Here is an 18,128-nt window from a genome sequence, read left to right on the forward strand (position 1 = left end):
GAAATGAGTATATGACAAGTGTTAGCCCCACGAAAAATAGGTAAACAGACACATTTGCCCCCCAACATGTCACACTTTGTCTAGAAAAGAAAAAAGATTTTGCGTGTGTTTGCATAGTATCAATTTTTCTCAAAGTTACTCATCAAATATCAAGAAACTTGTATTAATGAAAGATCTCAATTTAATTTGCTTAAAATATCATGATTGTCATATCTTGATGCAACAACTTCTACCAATGACTATTCGTGACATCTTGCCAAAAAATGTAAGGGAAAACAATAACTAGATTGTACTTATTCTTCAATGTTATATGTATAAAGTCATTGATCTAGAGAAATTAGATGAGTTGGAGCATGAGGTTGTAATTATCTTGTGTGGATTGGAGATGCATTTCTCTCCATCATTTTTTGACATTATGATTCACTTCTAGGGATGACAATTTGACTCATCCCCAATGGACACCCGCAGATTTACCCACAATGGATAGGGTAAAAACCCGCAAAAATGGATACGGGCATGGGCTCGGGTAATTATCCATAAAAATAAGCGGGTACGGGTGCGGGTATGGGCACCTTGGTAACCACCCCGCCTCATACCCGCACACTATATATTTATGTATTTTTATTTTTATTTATATTATTACATAAAAATGTATGTCTATCAATTATAAAACGTATATCAATGTTAAACCATTACATATTTAATATAAGTGTTCATTTATTTCAACAATAAATTGTTTAAATTTTTTTTAATGTTTTTAAAAACTTAAAATTATATGATATTTTATAATTGATTATTTATTTTTAATAGGAATGCGGGTCACGGGTACGGGTACTTACATATCCATATGGCACGGGTATGGGTACTAACTTTGGCACCAAAACGGATATGGGCTCGAACACGATTTTTTTTTCAAATCATAGATATGGGGATGAATACTATATTAGTCTACTCAAATCCGGTCCATTATCATCCTTATTCACTTCATTATTTATCTAATTAGAAAGATTAGATTCCCTGACTCAATTTATTTAAAACGGATGCATCTAGTAGAGTGCCACATGAATATCTAAAAAAAAAAAAAATATATATAAAATATGATTTTCATAGGAGTCATATATATTGTGTTATAAATATCATTTAGAGATAAAATCTTATACAATCATGATAACTAATAATATTATATATAATTCTTATGAATATTATTATATACAAAAGTAAAAAAAAAAGTTTTAATTGTCATATTATAGTTTAAAATTTAGTAATAATTATATTCAACACTTAAGAATATTCTTGTATTTAAAAAATTATATTTAACACTTAAGAATATTCTTGTATTTAAAAAATTCTATCCAATTTAAATATTGAAGTTTCCCATTAAAAAATATGCTCACTTAAAATCTCCTATTTAAATTGTGTACCATCCAATTTTATTATTGAAGTTTTTCCATTAAAAAAAATGCTCACTTAAAATCTCCTATTTAAAGAGTGTACGATTTACTTTGAATCAAAGCGGATTCAAACTATTTTTTTTTATGATAAACTCAAATTAAATTTGGAATAGATCTAATTCTTATGAGTTGAGACGAACTAATCAAGTCCGACCTATCTCTATTTATTTTTATGCTAAAATGCCTATAAAGGGATAGACACACCCATTCATAGTGGGATAACATGATTGCATGACATTGAACGTTTGGGTGACTTTCAAACATTGTGACTTTGGTGACTTAGTCTATTTGGAAGATATGTAAATGAAAAAAATAATATATGTGAATAATTTTGCTTTTCAATTGCACCAAAGTTATCAAAGTTACCATATTTAAAAGTCACCCAATCCTTTTCCCGTACTTAATCATATCATTGCAAAGAGTGTTTGTACTATATTATTGATCAATTTAAAATATGGTAATTAACAGTTTTATAACTTTAATTTGAAATATTCAAACATTTTCTTTATTTATGGGTACATTTCAAGTGTAATTCCAAATAAGACATAGTGTTAATTGTCCCTAAAATAAAATATAATGCTGGTTCGAGTTTATGTCAATCTATCCCTACAAGTTCTATTATTAGAATTTTAAACTGATCTCTTACATTTCTATCTTCGTTCCATTCATTTATTAGAAAATAATAAAAACAAGTTTTTAACAATGACATAAGACATTCCATTAACATCTCAGTTCTAAAGAGCATGGATATGCCTCTCATTTGACCAAAGCATCATTAGTTAACATTATTTTTATTAATAAAGTTATTGATATATATAAAAAGTTAATTATGTCACCACTTGCAGAAATATGAATATTTATATACTCAATTTTCAGTAAAATAAAGATGATCCATACAAAATATTATATCAAACCAAAAAGGCCTGAGTAGTACTAAGTATATACCTATTTCAATTTGTATATGGAGAAGAATCCAAGGTGACTTAAACCTATATTATAACACTATATAAATTACATGCTTATTCTACTTTCAATCCATTTTTTTCCAAAACGAATTTCACATACTACTCTTTCTAACTTTCAATCTTATTTATGTAACAGTTATTCTTCCTTAGAGAAAGCATCACTGATTCTTATTCTTCCTTATATAACTATTTCAATAACAGATATGAAAACTGAACCACTTTCTTATCCTTAACACCATAAACACACTCAAATCAACATAAAGTTTGAAAGTGCAGATCGATAGAAACAAAAAAAATAAACAAGATCTAAGCTTAATTAACACTAAAATAAACACTAAAAACGAATTACCTGGAACTTGCAAACTCATAGAGTTTCGCAGTGCTGGAGAAGATTATAACTCCTACTTCAGCATCACACAAAATTCCAAGCTCCTTCGCCTTCTTCAACAAACCATTTCTCCGCTTCGAAAACGTAACTTGTCTACTCGTAGAATTATCAATCCTCCTTATCACGATCTTTCCTCTCCCCATTCAAATAAACCCTAACAAACGAGAAAAGCACAATCTGCAAACAGATCAAACAAATCAGAGCTTCAATTCATCAAAATAATATAAAAAAACGTGAAAAATCAAAAGTATGAACATGAGAATAAAATCTAAAGAACGAAAATAGCAAAACGTAGATCCTGCGAGAGTATAGATAATATCGCAGTTTCGTTGTTACAGTTCAATACACAAAAGAAAGAAGCCGAGAATGGAGGAAAATCGGATCAAGTTTCCGAGAAAGAAAGAAAGAAAATCTAGAAAAAAGGAGAGAAAAAAAGTTGAGAGGAGAGAGAGAGAGAGAGCGCTTACTGGTGCGGAACGCGTTGGTTTGTTATAACAGACAAAGCGATTGAATTGCCATCAGTGAGAATAGCTATATAAGGAAAGTGATGAGAGTCGTTTTGGTTGGTGGATTGAAACCCAGAGTGGAAAACCAGGAGTGGTATTTTCAGGGTTGCCACGTGGACCAATCACAGAATGACATTTCGGAATCGATTGGGCCCTTTTATTCGTTTCTTGACGTTCGTGTCGATCACCGTTGCATTGTTGACGCGTGGTAATACGAATATGCATGCCGTAGATTAGTAGATTTTTTTCTTTTTTCGGAAAACAAATGGCGCTTCTTTTAAAAATAAGGGGGAGACTGCGCCTCGAACGTGCACTCGCGCCAAGTATATTGTCTGATTTGCCCCTTCTTATATTTTCATGTTGTTGACATAATTTGGGTAAAAAAAATGTTGTTGACATATTAATTTCATTTTTTTAGTTTTAACTTTTATACCGATATTCCCTTCTATCTCTATTTTAAATTTTTTTATCTTTTACTATTTAATAATTTTTTTATTAAAATATTATTAATAATAATGATAAAAAATATCATTAAATTATATTAAATTAAAAATATATTTAAAATACATTGACAATATATTTGACACAATTAATTAAAATAACTTTTAGAAATTTAAATATGTTTGAGTTATGTTTTAATCATCAATAAAATAACACATAAAAATAATTGTGATGTATCAAAAATATAATTTTTTTTACCCGTACTTAATAATTAAACCCTTAAATCAATAATATTATATTAGTTTGAGACAATTTTTTAAAAATGTTTATATTAATTGACACTATTAAATATTTATACATGATAATGAACAAAGCCTTTTTTTTAAATGTAATGTAAATATACTATTTTTTTAATTTTTATTTTAATTATATTTTGGTTTGATTTTCATCCTTGCAAATATTCTATTTTAGTTTTATTGAGAAAAAACAAAAATAAAATGAACACAATCACAATACAAGAACATATCGTGAAACTTCAAAATCGGAGAAAAAAAATCACGGTCATTGTCAATAGACAATCAGAGAATAACATTATGTGAAAATTATTACAATATATAATATACCCTCAATTAATTCAGACCTCAAGTACACTCACACCCTCCCAAACAAATATTTAATTACATCTCACAACACTTTAATATAAGTGTATAAGAGAACAAAGAAGTCAAATACAAATTTAAAGTGTTTTTGAGTGGTATATCTTGAAATAAAGAACTTGAATCATATATATAGTTTTTGACTCTCTTTTCCTTCACAAAACTAAGCGATGTGAGACTTCAAACAACTTGTATCCTCTATATAGCCTTGAACTCTCTCTTCATTCACAAAACTAAGCGATGTGAGACTTCATCAACATATATATTTTCAACCAACCCTAATAATTTTTATCTTTTCTTTTGTCTTAGTTAAATTAGTTTTTATTAAAATTGATCATTTTAATATATAAAATATTTGTTTTAATTTTTATGTCAGTAATGTTGCAGAGACTAAAACAAATAAAAAAGGAAAAAAAATCATTTTCAATGACTAACACCAAATAAAAATAATGTGAATTTGTGAGGGGTATATGTTAGAGGTAAAATTCCTCTCTCTAAAAAATGACATTGACATTAGTTTTCTCCCTCGGAATTAAGGATGAGAAGAGGTTGAGCCGAGATAGGCTTTAACAAGCCTAAGTTTGTCTCGTTAAAAAATTCAAAGTTTAAGTTTTGCATGTGACCTATCATTGTCATACCCCAATTTTGTCTGGGCATATTTAAATTTTGGTAAAATCGATTTCATTTTTAATTTGCATCATATGCACAGCATGACATGCATCCCATCGTGAATAATAACTAAAATATCAGTCAGAATAAATTTATTGAAAATACAGACAAATCGGTTGAATCATTTCCTCAAGTACGAACAAAATCAGCGGATAAAAAGTTTCGAAATTAAAATTGCAGACGTCAGTATTATTAATCTACGGTTCATGTAGTTTAACCTGGTGTGCTCGTTGTATTTTCTAGCAGCTGTTTCAGTTGCGTTTTGACACGCCTGAGCCTTTTAACCGGTGCAAACTTATTTCAGAATTTGAAGAAACGCTGTATTTTTTCAATAAGTATATTTTGCATTGATCATTTTCATGCATCCGATTTAATTTTTTGAGCAAAATTTTGCCCGATTTTTATTCATTTTTAGTCATTTTAATTTTGTTCTTTCGTCAAAATAGTCAGGTTGAATAAATAAAATTTTCCATGTTATTATTTTAATTTTATCATGATTATGTAAAAAGTTATGAATTTTATTTGATTCAATTGATTTAAATTGTTTTAAATCGATTAAATCATCTAAAAAAAATGGCATTATATGTATTTTGATTTATTTAAATAGTGTGTATTTCTTGGTGTGTTTCTTTGATTCAATCCAAGCCACCGGTTCAAATTAATCAAAGGTCTATGTTAAGCAATCCACACTTATCCTAGTTTATCCAATCAAAATTAGGATTTAATTAATATTATTATTTAAAAAAATATGAAAATAAATAAAATTAAAAAAACTCTCTCTCTCTCTCCACAAACTCCATCGGTAATAAAATTGGAAAGATTAGATGTCAGCTAGCTCTATTTTTTCTCTGCACACTCAACGTTACAAAAAGGAGAGAAATAAATTGAATTACCATCACTCTCACTGGACACACGTTATCCCTCTCTTTTCTCCCACACTCTCTCCACATCACTACTTCACCTCACTCATCTCTCAAAACTCCCCTTGACATTAACTACAAAACCAAAAAATAAAAAGACACTACCTCTCTAACCCACTACCACTCACTCACTATCAGTAAGAAAAAACGAAAAAAGACAAAAATAAAAAAAGAGAAAGAAACTCTCTCTTCCGTCAGAATCACCTCCATTCACCACCGCTTTCCACCTCCTAACAAGCTCCGGCGAAACTCCATAAACCCACAACCAAATCCAATCCAAATTCCGGCGCTCATTTTTTTTCCGGCAACGAGGTCACCGCACACAACAACCACCTCCGGCCACGAACCAACAACCCCCGCCATCTTCCGCTGTGAACTCCGCCGGCAAACACCGTTCTTCCTCCTTCACCCTCACAAAATCGGTGAAAACAACCACACATCCTCGCTGCTCAACCTCTCAGTTCCGTCGCCAACAATCAACGGACACACCTCACCGGATCTGCAACCTTCAATCATCCTTTACGCAACGCATCCTCCCACTGTGGTCGCCAAGCTTTTGTTCGTTGCCGTACCAATCTTGTCAAATCCGCCGTTTTCAGGTTGGTTTCGTTTTTTTGATTTTTGATGTTGGATGAAACTTATGCGAGGATTGATACTGTGATAAAAGAGATGAAGAGGAGGAAAACTTCTTTGGTTTGTATGTTCTGAGAAAAGTTGACAAAAGAGAAAGATGAAGTGAATATTTTGTGCCGTATATTTTTTTTACTTTGGAAAGCATTGTCCATATTTTTTAATATATATTGATCTTGTTTCTTTTAAAAAATTATATGCCACATGTTTAGTCATCATTGGAGATTCTCATATTTCAAAATCCATGTTATCTCTCTTTCGAGTGAGGAGTGTCGGTTATTCTTATGATACTGGTGCTTTACCTTTTAATCTACTTTATTTATCTATTTATTTATGTAATGATAAAGGAAATAAGGCTAATGTGTTTTTTAGGATTATGCCCAATTTAAATTTGATTTTTACACCTGTTGTCTTCTAGTTGCACCCTTGTATGTTGTAATAGATGGATAAATATTGTAACAATATTATGGTTGTCATTTTTTAATATCATTGTGTTAAATCGTTTTTTTTATCCGTGGATTCGGCAATTTGATACCGTTATGCCACCAAAGATACAATACATCAATATGATATTTCGCCGCGTTACGATCTCGCGTATGACACAAATCATATTGTCATTTCGCTCTAACCGGTTTGAGCACATTGCGGTTCACTTATTTCTATCTTTTTTTTAATAAGTTAATTAATTAATCGAGATTTGTTTAAATTAATTAATTTTAATAATTAATTTTAATTATCTTGAATATATTGGTTTAAATCAAATGATTCTCTGTGATTATTATTTTTTTATTATATTAAAATAGTTGATTTGATCAAATTATAATTAATTAATTCTGTTTATTAGAAAGTCATTAATTTGCTTCACCATCATCTCAACTCTCATTCCACGACAATCTCACACTCATTTACAAAAAATCACTATCATGTCAATCACGATTTCATTCAATTGCATCATCAATTCCAAATCACTTTAAACCGTTAAGATCACATATTTCTCTATTTAATATCAAGTCCATTTTCAAACACCTTTGTAAGTCGATCGCTTAAAGCATCGCCATCAACCTCACATGGCTTACTCTTGGGCCTTCTTATAATGAGACCTATTCGATTTTAATCAATCGATTAGATGAACTATTCACTAAATAAATTCAATTCATTCACAAGAATGCAATTTTTAAAACCTCGATCCGACATCGAAAGTTAAATTAGAATACTTAATCACATCTAAACAACACTTCATTTGAAAATGAAAAGCGGGAAGATTTTTGAGTTTTCAACTCCTCTCCTCGATTATTTGGATACGAGTTTTCTTACTCGGCTAGTCAAATGGTCGTCATTTCTAATTCATTTAAGTACAAACAAATCAAATCCTTTTATAACAAGAAACCAAAAGGGAGATAACTTTGAGTCTTCAATTTTTTCTCCTCGACTATTTGAATACAAGTTCTCTTACTTGGTTAGTCAAATAATTGTCGTTCCTATACCAACTTCCAAACTCCGATTAAATCGAAATATTTTCACAATAAGCTAAATGAAAAGGGAGTTGACTTTGAGTTTTCAATTTCACTCCTCAATTGTTTGAATACGAGTTCTCTTACTCGGTCAGTTGAACAATTGTCATTTTTTACAAACATACAACTTAATCAAATCATTTTCATAACAAACTGTACGAAAAGGGAGATGGTCTTGAGTTTTCAATTCCTCTTCTCAAATGCTTGGATATGAGTTGTCTTACTCAGCCATTCGAGTACTTGTCGTTTATTCTAAAATACGTCAACCATATACAACCTTATTTTCATAAATATTCAGATGAAACAGAAAGCGGTCTAGAGTCTTCTATTCCTATTCCCGATTATTAGGATACGAGTTGTCTTACTCGATTATTCGAGTATTCATCATCCGTTCAAAACACTTTAATTATTATCAAATCCTTTCTATAATTAAGGATGAAAAAGAAAGTGGTCTAGAGTCTTCTATTCCCTTTCCCGACTGTTAGGATACGAGTTGTCTTACTCAACTATCCGAGTATTCGTCATCCATTCAAAACACCTTAATTATTATCAAATCCTTTCCATAATTAAGGATGAAAAAGAAAGTGGTCTAGAGTCTTCTATTCCCTTTCCCGACTGTTAGGATATGAGTTGTCTTACTTAACTATCCGAGTAATCGTCATCCAACCAAAAACATCTCAACCAATCAAAAACATCTAACACAGTAATCCAACTTGTCACCCCCGTGTGACCAAAACTCTTTTCAAAAAGAACATTGTTTAATCCTTTCTAAGGCGCATAACAAACTAGTGCTTAAGCCTCCGCCGAGAGTAGACAAGCCAATGTTTAGCCTTTAGAACACGATCTAAACAGTTGTTCATTAAAAGACACCAATCAACCGTAGTTCCCCGAACTACGAATGCTCTGACTTCCTTATTGCACCATAAGGATACGTAGGCAGGAGATTGTTGTATCTTCGTGAGCACACTAATAAAAAACCTCCCCTTTCTCCTTTCTGAGGTTCTCATCCATTTCTATTTTTCAATATCTTATAACCCAAAGATAACAAACAAATATAAATTAACACACGAAGCGCACATTAGAACTAAAAGGTTCCCGTTGAGAAAAACGGACGCAAGGGGTGCTAATACCTTCCCCTTACGTAATCCACTCCCGAACCCGAATATGGTTGCGATGACCATTATTCCATTTCCTAAAGGTTTTATCGATATTTTCCTATCCCTTTATTGGGATAAATAAAGTTCGGTGACAACTCTGTTAGAACATAATTTTTTCCGCGACCATCGCAAGGAATCGTATTTTTCGAGATGCGACAGATGGCGACTCTGCTGGGGACTAGCTCCAAGCAAAAGAGAGTGAAGCCTAATTTAGTTCAGTTTCTGTATTGTGTGTTAATCTTGTTTGTTTGATTGTCATTCTTATTCTGTTATTATTATTTTGTCATAATTATTGTGTTGTGATTTATTGACTATGTCTTATTTGGGGCTCTCTGTTAGTGGTGCTTTGTGAGATAGGCTCTCTACCCGAGTCTGAGAAAAACCATAAGATTAAGTTGGTGGTCGTGTAGTGGACGCCCACAAGGAGTCTTCCTTGTTGGGAAGAAACGAAGACCCCGCCTAGAGGAGATTCTCTTGAGATATTGTTGCCCGACGAGTTTTCGTCACGACAATAGTATTCTCAAGTTGGATCAATGACTCTAGGGACCTTTTAACCCACTCTATCCGGCAGTTATGTAGTATTAACCTATGAAGTTTCAGACTTGTTGGGTTAATACGAAAGCCCCAATCAGATGAGATCCCTTGGACGTATTACTATCTTACAGTAATATTTCCAACCTCGATCTATGACTCTGAGAACCTTGTTAGAACCCTGGACTCGAGAGTCGTATAGTAGAATCCTCATGGAGTTTTCCTTGTTGGGATAATACAAAGACCTCACCTAGACGAGATCTTCTTAAGGATATTATTGTCCGACGAGTCTTCGTCACGGCAGTGACGTCCTCAAGAAATATCCATGACTCTGGGAACCTACCAACTGTATAGCCTACCCATGGGGTTCCATGAATCAGAGGTACCCGTTATTTACCCATTATTCTGATACATCTGAGAACGCCTTGAACCTATGATCCTGAACCTGTCATTACATTCATACACATATCATTACATCTGCAGTCATCATACATTTCATATCATTTTTCACCAAAAAATATATACAAAAAAACTCATCCATCTTTCGTCCATAACCTGTAGTTGATTTCCCGATACTTATATCAAACTAAAAGTAGCTCTTGAAAAACCATGGATCCATTAAAGCAAAATCATATTGCATTAAGAGGAGATATTGACTCGATGAAAAACCAGGTAGACCAACTTGTGGAGGCTATGATAGTTTTAGCAAAGAAGGAAGACAATATTCAGCAGACTGCAATTGTTGAGAACGTTATGCTAGCTACAGTAAATAGTCTTACCCAACCTCAGCTTGTGCAAACCCCAATTGATAACTCTACTGTACAAGAATGTCATGTTGTTCAAGATCCCTCACGTCATGATGCTGTTGAGTATCACAGTTTTGCATTCTCCATGCCAGATTCCCATGGAACAAGCCTAGTGGTTAATGTTGAACAACCACAAGATGATGAGATTGCTAAAAGATGTTGCGTGCTAGAGAAAAGACTCAAGGCCATAGAAAGGCAAGATACAATTGAACTGAATGCCTTAGGCATGTGTTTGGTACCTGGCCTGGTTATGCCCGCAAAATTCAAAGCACCGGAATTTGAGAAGTACAGAGGGGATGGTTGTCCAAAGCACCATTTGGTGATGTTTTGTCGAAAAATGACCTCTCATGCCTACGATGATAAGTTGATGATTCACTGTTTCCAGGACAGTTTGATTGAGGCAACATTAAGTTGGTACATGAAGTTAGAAAGGAATCATGTTCAATCATGGTTGGAACTAGCTAACGCATTCTTGAAGCAATACAAATATGATATGGACATAGCTCCCGACCGCATGCAGCTAAGAGCCTTATCTCAGGAAGACAATGAATCCTTCAGAGGGTATGCCCAAAGATGGAGAGAGTTAGCGGCTTGCGTTGAGCCACCACTCTTAGACAAAGAATTGATGGAATTATTCAGGGACACCCTGCAAAGTCCATACTTCGAAAGGATGATCAGCAACCCATCATCAGACTTCGCTAACTTAGTGACAATTGGAGAACGCATCGAGAGTGCCCTAAAAAGTGGAAGAATCCAAGGTGCCTCGAGCAACCAAGCTAGCAAGACAGAATCCCTCAGCGATTCCCAAAAGGAAGAAGATAATGAAACAAATGCAGTTATGGCAGATGTTGGGTATTCTCACGATGCACCAGACATACCTTATAGTTCTTCACCTTCTCAGCAATCACCATTTCCAACACCACGTTATCCTTATAGGTAACCGACAAGGCCTAGAGCACCATTCAAGCAACCATGGACTATTCCTCATACAAATCAAAGATCTTGTGGTCAAGGATATCATAATCAGCATCTGAACCAACATAGGCCTCAAAACAATCTGGAAAGAAGGAATGCTCCTCTCAATCCAATTCCTATGACATACAGTCAACTTTTGCCATGTCTGATTCAAAGCTCGCTAGTGGAGCCCAAGTCTCTCAGGCCATTGTCAGAACCATACCCACCTGGATATGATCATGATGTGCAATGTGGATATCATGTCGGAACAATAGGGCATTCAACTGAAGACTGCAATGCTTTCAAGGCTAAAGTGCAACAATTGATCGACAAAAGGTACATACTCTTTGCAGAAGGAAGCCTGTTGGTGCACGTTAATCTCTCGTCAGAATGAGTTTAAAGATTGCATAGAGTATCTTCTAATGCCAGTAGTTCAGACAGGAAGACATCCTCAACACTGGCAATTGTTGGACTGATTTGTTTCTATTTTTGCATTTGTAGTTTCTTTGTTGTTAAAAGCTGCTTGTGTTTAAACATTGTTGTTTTTAATGGTTGATGAAGTAATGATGCAAGTTTTGAATTAATTATCTCGCATTTGCTCATTTTTTTCTCTTATATCAAAAACAAAAATACATCAATGTTTCTCCCATTCACTTTTCTTTACCATAACTTTTGTTTTAGCAAAGATTTGAGGGAGGATGACGAAAACAAGATACCCATAATTGCTTACTATATGCTTTCGGATAAAATCCTGCTGATGATGTACAGGCATTCTTCCAAATTCCCAAACACTGGAGAGATAAGGAGTTAATCCCTAGTCAACCATTTCGAGCCTAGAAGTAGGAGTTTCTTTCGGATAAAAAAAAACCTTACATTAAACCTGGGGCAGGGTAGTGTTCAGTTAATCTGACTACACATTCAAATTACCAGACGAAGCATCCCGTGTGTGGATCAACTACATGACATTCTTCGCACACATCCTAAAGTGTCGAAGGAACCTTGAAGAATCCAAAAGTTATGACGGTTGTTCTTCAATGACCAATGACTTGGCAGTCACATTCTAAAAAAGGAAATCAATCAAAGAAAAGCCCGCTAAGTCAAACACCCAATAGGCGACTTAGGCAAAAATTAGGGCAATCCCGATGGACTAAAAGCTTCCAAAGAAGTTCAAGAAAAAGTTAGGGATCAAGACAAAAAAAAAATCAAAGGAGGTCACGAAAGAACCTCAACAAAATAAAACGAGATTCAGTGACCACCATATCCAAATTAAAAGGTCACCGACATTCATAAAGAGCGAAATAAGTGACTGTCATTTCAAAAAGATCTTACGCTGCTGAAATCTTGTAAGAGTAAGTGTGTGTCGAATTAATTGAACGTAGGATTGGAGATCATCATGAAGGAGGGATGGGTTAAAATAAACTTTGAGCCTTGTATCCTTTTGTTTCAATAACCATGAACCAAGCCACGTTACAACCCTCAAAAGACCTAATTGAGGTAGGGTTATTTCTGAAAGCATATTACAGCAAAGTTGCGTAAACTGACTCCTAAAGATTTGCTAATCTTCAACATCGATGTCATTATTCTCACTGTGTCTTTCACACTTTAAATTTCTAAATCAACATTGCATTTGGACTAATGGTCCACTCGTCACACACTATCACATAATTCCAATAAATGATTCTTTTTCAAAACTTGCATGAATATCGCATTAAAATTACCATTTATAAGCGAACAATTTTAATTGTAATTCAGTACTCGACATCATTGAAATTTCAACAAAGAGCAACTAGTGGAACTTGATCATTTATCTGAATCAAGACTACCTCATAACCTACGAATCAGGTGCATGCCACCCAAAACATCAAGTTGATCATAGGAAAATTACTCCAAGAATTGGTCTGTCTTAAACAATCTCCAACATTTGTTAATAAATGTGCAAATCATTTCAAGAATCAGTTGATCCATAGCAAATCATCTCAGGACTCTATTAACTAGGGGCAGATCACCTAGAGGTTCTGGTTGCCAGGGGCAGACCTCTTCAATGTTCAGTTAGGGTGAGTTAAGTCACTTCAACGCTCATATCGGGGAAAGCTACCTCAAGAGCACATAAAGTCAACCACTCCAAGAGTCGGTTAACCAAGGATAAATCCTTTCATGGATCAAAATTCTGGGGCAATCCATCTCCAAAATTATGGTACAATTGCTTTCAAAATCCTTTCGAGGTAAACATTTTGCATAGACCCATCACATTGGGGCAAGATGAGCCATACAGGAGCGAGTCTCTCTATGTTTTCAAGCAGTTCAAGCAAAAGCTTTTTCGCAAGTCAGCAAATGCAGAGTTCAGGATGAGTGTCGGGGAATCATGCTATCATCCCATAAAACAACCATCTGGCAGAGAGAAGCCTTTCTGCAAAGAACCTTCTCTTCTAATACCCACACAGGGGCATTTTGAAAACCTGCAAATCATTACATAAATCATCATCATGTATTAGTCATGTCACTTTGCTCTAAGATAAAACCATGCATTTCATCGGGTCTAATCCCATAACATGAACCTGGCATCAAAAAGCCTTGAAATACAAAATCTGACACCAAAGCCCAACATCGCTTGGCCATTTCAAAGCCAAGTTCTCGTATGGCAATTTATTTCAAAGTCCAGTTCCCGCCTGGAAATTTATTTCAAAGCCAAGTTCCCGTCTGGCAACTTACTTTAAAAACCAGTTCTCGTTTGGCAATTTATTTCAAAGCCCAGTTCCCGTCTGGCAATTTATTTCAAAGCCCATTTCTCGTCTGGCAACTTATTTCAAAATCCAGTTCTCGTCTGACAACTTATTCCAAAGTCCAGTTCCTGTTTGGAAAACTATATCAAAAATCAGTTCTTGTACGCCAAATCATTTGCCAAATACCAGTTCTCGTCTGGTAAATTATCTCTTAATACCAGTCCTCGTCTAGTAAATTATCTCTTAATACCAGTTCTCGTCTGGTAGGTCACCTATTTCGATACCAGTTCCCGTCTGGTAGTCAATTATTTCCACCAGTTCTCGTCTGGTAGCCTACTTTAAAAAATCAGTTCCTGTCTGACAAACAAAAACAAATTCAGTCCCGTCTGACATTTCAATTATTTTCACCAGTTCGCGTCTGGTAACATATCTTCAAGTGCTATCCTCATCTGGCAGTTCAATCTCCTTCACTAGTTCTCATCTAGCAGTTCCCATTTAAAGTCCAACCTCGTTGGCAATCAAGAATTAAACCCTACAAAAATATCCAATTACTCAGTTGCATTCCCACATGCATCACACGAATCATTCATAAATGGTTTTCCTACCAAAAAAAAAAACACAGTCATATCAATCATCAGCATACTTATGCATAACCTTATACAAAATAAAAAAAAAATCATTTACATTCTCATACACAGCCAAATATCCCCAGCAATTGCATACTTACATGCATCTCATGCATCATCCCATGCATGGTATTCCCACCCAAAGTGGAACATCATACAAAAATTAAAATATCAGGATCCAAGGTCATTCATGTATATCTTGGACATTTTTCATTTCCAAATGAAGTTATTACCCTGCATGTGCTCGTAGAATTAATTCTCAGCAAATCATTGTTCAACTTTATGATTAAAAATGATATTTCCAGCATTTTTCTTTACAATCATCGCTCCCAAAGCAGAGGTTACCCTAAAAAGTCTCTTATGAGCTTTTTCCCCTGATGAGCATTTCCAGTATGTCTCCCTCAAAAGGAGTCTTTTCTTAAAGTCCCCCAACAAACGAATATTTGAAATACTGCTTCATTTATCTGAAGAATCTCATCTCTCTGTTTGAGATACTGCTTCATCAATTTGAAGAATCTCATTTGTTTTCTAGAGATACTACTCTAAGTATCCTCGAAGAGTCTTAGATTCAATTAAGGTATCATTCCCTTGTTTGGAATATCTTAATTCTATCATATAAGATGCTGCTTCGACTCGATACAGAGAATCTCATCTTTACTGTTTGAGATACTGCTTCATCAATATGAAGAGTCTCATCTCAGATTTTTTAAAGGTACTGCTCTAAGTATCCTCGGAGAGTCTTAGATTCAATTAAGGTATCTTTCCCTTGTTGGAATATCTTAATTCTATCATATAAGATGCTGCTTCGACTCGATACAGAGAATCTCATTTTTACTGTTTGAGATACTGCTTCATCAATATGAAGAGTCTCATTTCAGTTTTTTTAGAGGTACTTCTCTAAGTATCCTCGGAGAGTCTTAGATTCAATTAAGGTATCATTCCCTTGTTCGGAATATCTTAATTCTATCATATAAGATGTTGTTTTGACCCGATACAGAGAATCTCACTTTTTACTGTTTGAGATGCTGCTTCATCAATATGAAGAGTCTCATTTTAGATTTTTTTTAGAGATACTGCTCTAAGTATCCTCGGAGAGTCTTAGATTCAATTAAGGTATCATTCCCTTGTTCGGAATATCTTAATTCTATCATATAAGATGTTGTTTCGACCCGATACAGAGAATCTCATTTTTTACTGTTTGAGATGCTGCTTCATCAATATGAAAAGTCTCATTTCAGATTTTGTTAGATATGCTGCTCTAAGTATCCTCGGAGAGTCTTAGATTCAATTAAGGTATCATTCCCTTGTTCGGAATATCTTAATTTTATCATATAAGATGCTGTTTCGACCTGATACAGAGAATCTCACTTTTTACTGTTTGAAATGGTGCTTCATCAATATGAAGAGTCTCATTTCAGATTTTTTTTAGAGATACTGCTCTAAGTATCCTCGGAGAGTCTTAGATTCAATTAAGGTATAATTCCCTTGTTCGGAATATCTTAATTCTATCATATAAGATGTTGTTTCGACCCGATACAGAGAATCTCACTTTTTACTGTTTGAGATGCTGCTTCATCAATATGAAGAGTCTCATTTTAGATTTTTTTAGAGATACTGCTCTAAGTATCCTCGGAGAGTCTTAGATTCAATTAAGGTATCATTCCCTTGTTCGAAATATCTTAATTCTATCATATAAGATGTTGTTTCGACCCGATATAGAGAATCTCACTTTTTACTGTTTGAGATGCTGCTTCATCAATATGAAGAGTCTCATTTCAGATTTTTTTAGAGATATTGCTCTAAGTATCCTCGGAGAGTCTTAGATTCAATTAAGGTATCATTCCCTTGTTCGGAATATCTTAAATCTATCATATAAGATGCTGTTTCGACCCGATACAGAGAATCTCACTTTTTACTGTTTGAGATGCTGCTTCATCAATATGAAAAATCTCATTTTAGATTCTTTTTAGAGATACTGCTCTAATATCCTTGGAGAGTCTTAGATTCAATTAAGGTATTTTTCCCTTGCTGGAATATCTTAATTCTATCATATAAGATGTTGTTTTGACCCGATACAGAGAATCTCATTTTTACTGTTTGAGATGCTGCTTCATCAATATGAAGAGTCTCATTTCAGATTTTTTTAGAGATACTGCTCTAATGTCCTCGGAGAGTCTTAGATTCAATTAAGGTATCTTTCCCTTGCTGGAACATCTTAATTCTATCATATAAGATGCTGTTTCGACTTGATACAGAGAATGTCGCTTTTACTGTTGAGATGCTGCTTCATCAATATGAAGAGTCTCATGTCAGATTTTCTTTATACTGCTCTAGCATCCTGAAAAATCTTGAGATTTAGCTAGGGATGTCATTCCATTACTAACATATCTCGACTATGACGTCCAAGATACTGTTCTGACGACTCCCAGAAAGTCTTGGCTGTTCCATTTTACTTTAGGATAACGTCTCTCACTATTTCTCACCGTATTTTCTTCCTTGCATTTCCAAGGACAAAATTTGGGTCTTTCCGTATTTAATTAACTTCCACTACGAATGTACGAAGAGTATTGTCATTCTTACCTTCTAGTTCAAGATAATGAAATAGGGGCAACTGTCATACCCCAATTTTGTCCGGGCATATTTAAATTTTTGTAAAATCGATTTCATTTTTAATTTCCATCATATGCACAGCATGACACGCATCCCGTCGTGAATAATAACTAAAATATCAGTCAGAATAAATTTATTGAAAATACAGACAAATCAGTTGAATCATTTCCTCAAGTACGAACAAAATCAGCGGATAAAAAGTTTCGAAATTAAAATTGCAGACGCCAGTATTATTAATCTACGGTTCATGTAGTTTAACCTGGTGTGCTCGTTGTATTTTCCAGCAGCTGTTTCAGTTGCGTTTTGACCCGCCTGAGCCTTTTAACCGATGCAAACTTATTTCAGAATTTGAAGAAACGCTGTATTTTTTCAATAAGTATATTTTGCATTGATCATTTTCATGCATCCGATTTAATTTTTTGAGCAAATTTTTGCCCGATTTTTATTCATTTTTAGTCGTTTTAATTTTGTTCTTTCGTCAAAATAGTCAGGTTGAATAAATAAAATTTTCCATGTTATTATTTTAATTTTATCATGATTATGTAAAAAAGTTATGAATTTTATTTAATTCAATTGATTTAAATTGT

The 18,128-nt window shown here is 34.0% G+C and overlaps 2 protein-coding genes across 3 annotated transcripts in view; one reads left to right on the forward strand and one right to left on the reverse strand.

Annotated features, from left to right (window-relative positions):
* LOC127118648 (MADS-box transcription factor 23) overlaps window positions 1–3,489 on the reverse strand; it is a 31,390-nt gene extending 27,901 nt beyond the window's left edge. The window contains exons 1-2 of one of the 2 annotated variants that reach the window (XM_051048881.1): window positions 3,272–3,489; window positions 2,766–2,981 (exon numbers count right to left, since the gene is read on the reverse strand). In XM_051048881.1, coding sequence (XP_050904838.1) covers window positions 2,766–2,947 — 182 coding nt within the window. In that variant the 5' untranslated portion in view covers window positions 2,948–2,981; window positions 3,272–3,489. The remainder of the gene's footprint in view (window positions 1–2,765; window positions 2,982–3,271) is intronic. The other variant, XM_051048882.1, reaches the window with a different exon arrangement.
* A 6,945-nt stretch (window positions 3,490–10,434) lies between these two features.
* Window positions 10,435–11,571, forward strand: LOC127122394 (uncharacterized). The gene is made up of 2 exons (XM_051052733.1): window positions 10,435–10,746; window positions 11,017–11,571. The coding sequence occupies exons 1-2, from the start codon at window positions 10,435–10,437 to the stop codon at window positions 11,569–11,571; spliced, it is 867 nt and encodes a 288-aa protein (XP_050908690.1).
* Window positions 11,572–18,128: the final 6,557 nt, after the last annotated feature.

Source organism: Lathyrus oleraceus, chromosome 2 (assembly GCF_024323335.1).
Source record: "Lathyrus oleraceus cultivar Zhongwan6 chromosome 2, CAAS_Psat_ZW6_1.0, whole genome shotgun sequence".
Classification (NCBI taxonomy): Eukaryota; Viridiplantae; Streptophyta; class Magnoliopsida; order Fabales; family Fabaceae; genus Lathyrus; species Lathyrus oleraceus.

Coding starts and splice junctions, on each gene's coding strand:
- LOC127122394 (XM_051052733.1), top strand. CDS start 10,435: ATGGATCCATTAAAGCAAAATCATATTGCATTAAGAGGAGATATTGAC. Junction 10,747..11,016: donor CCCATGGAACAAGCCTAGTG/GTTAATGTTGAA, acceptor CACTGTTTCCAG/GACAGTTTGATTGAGGCAAC.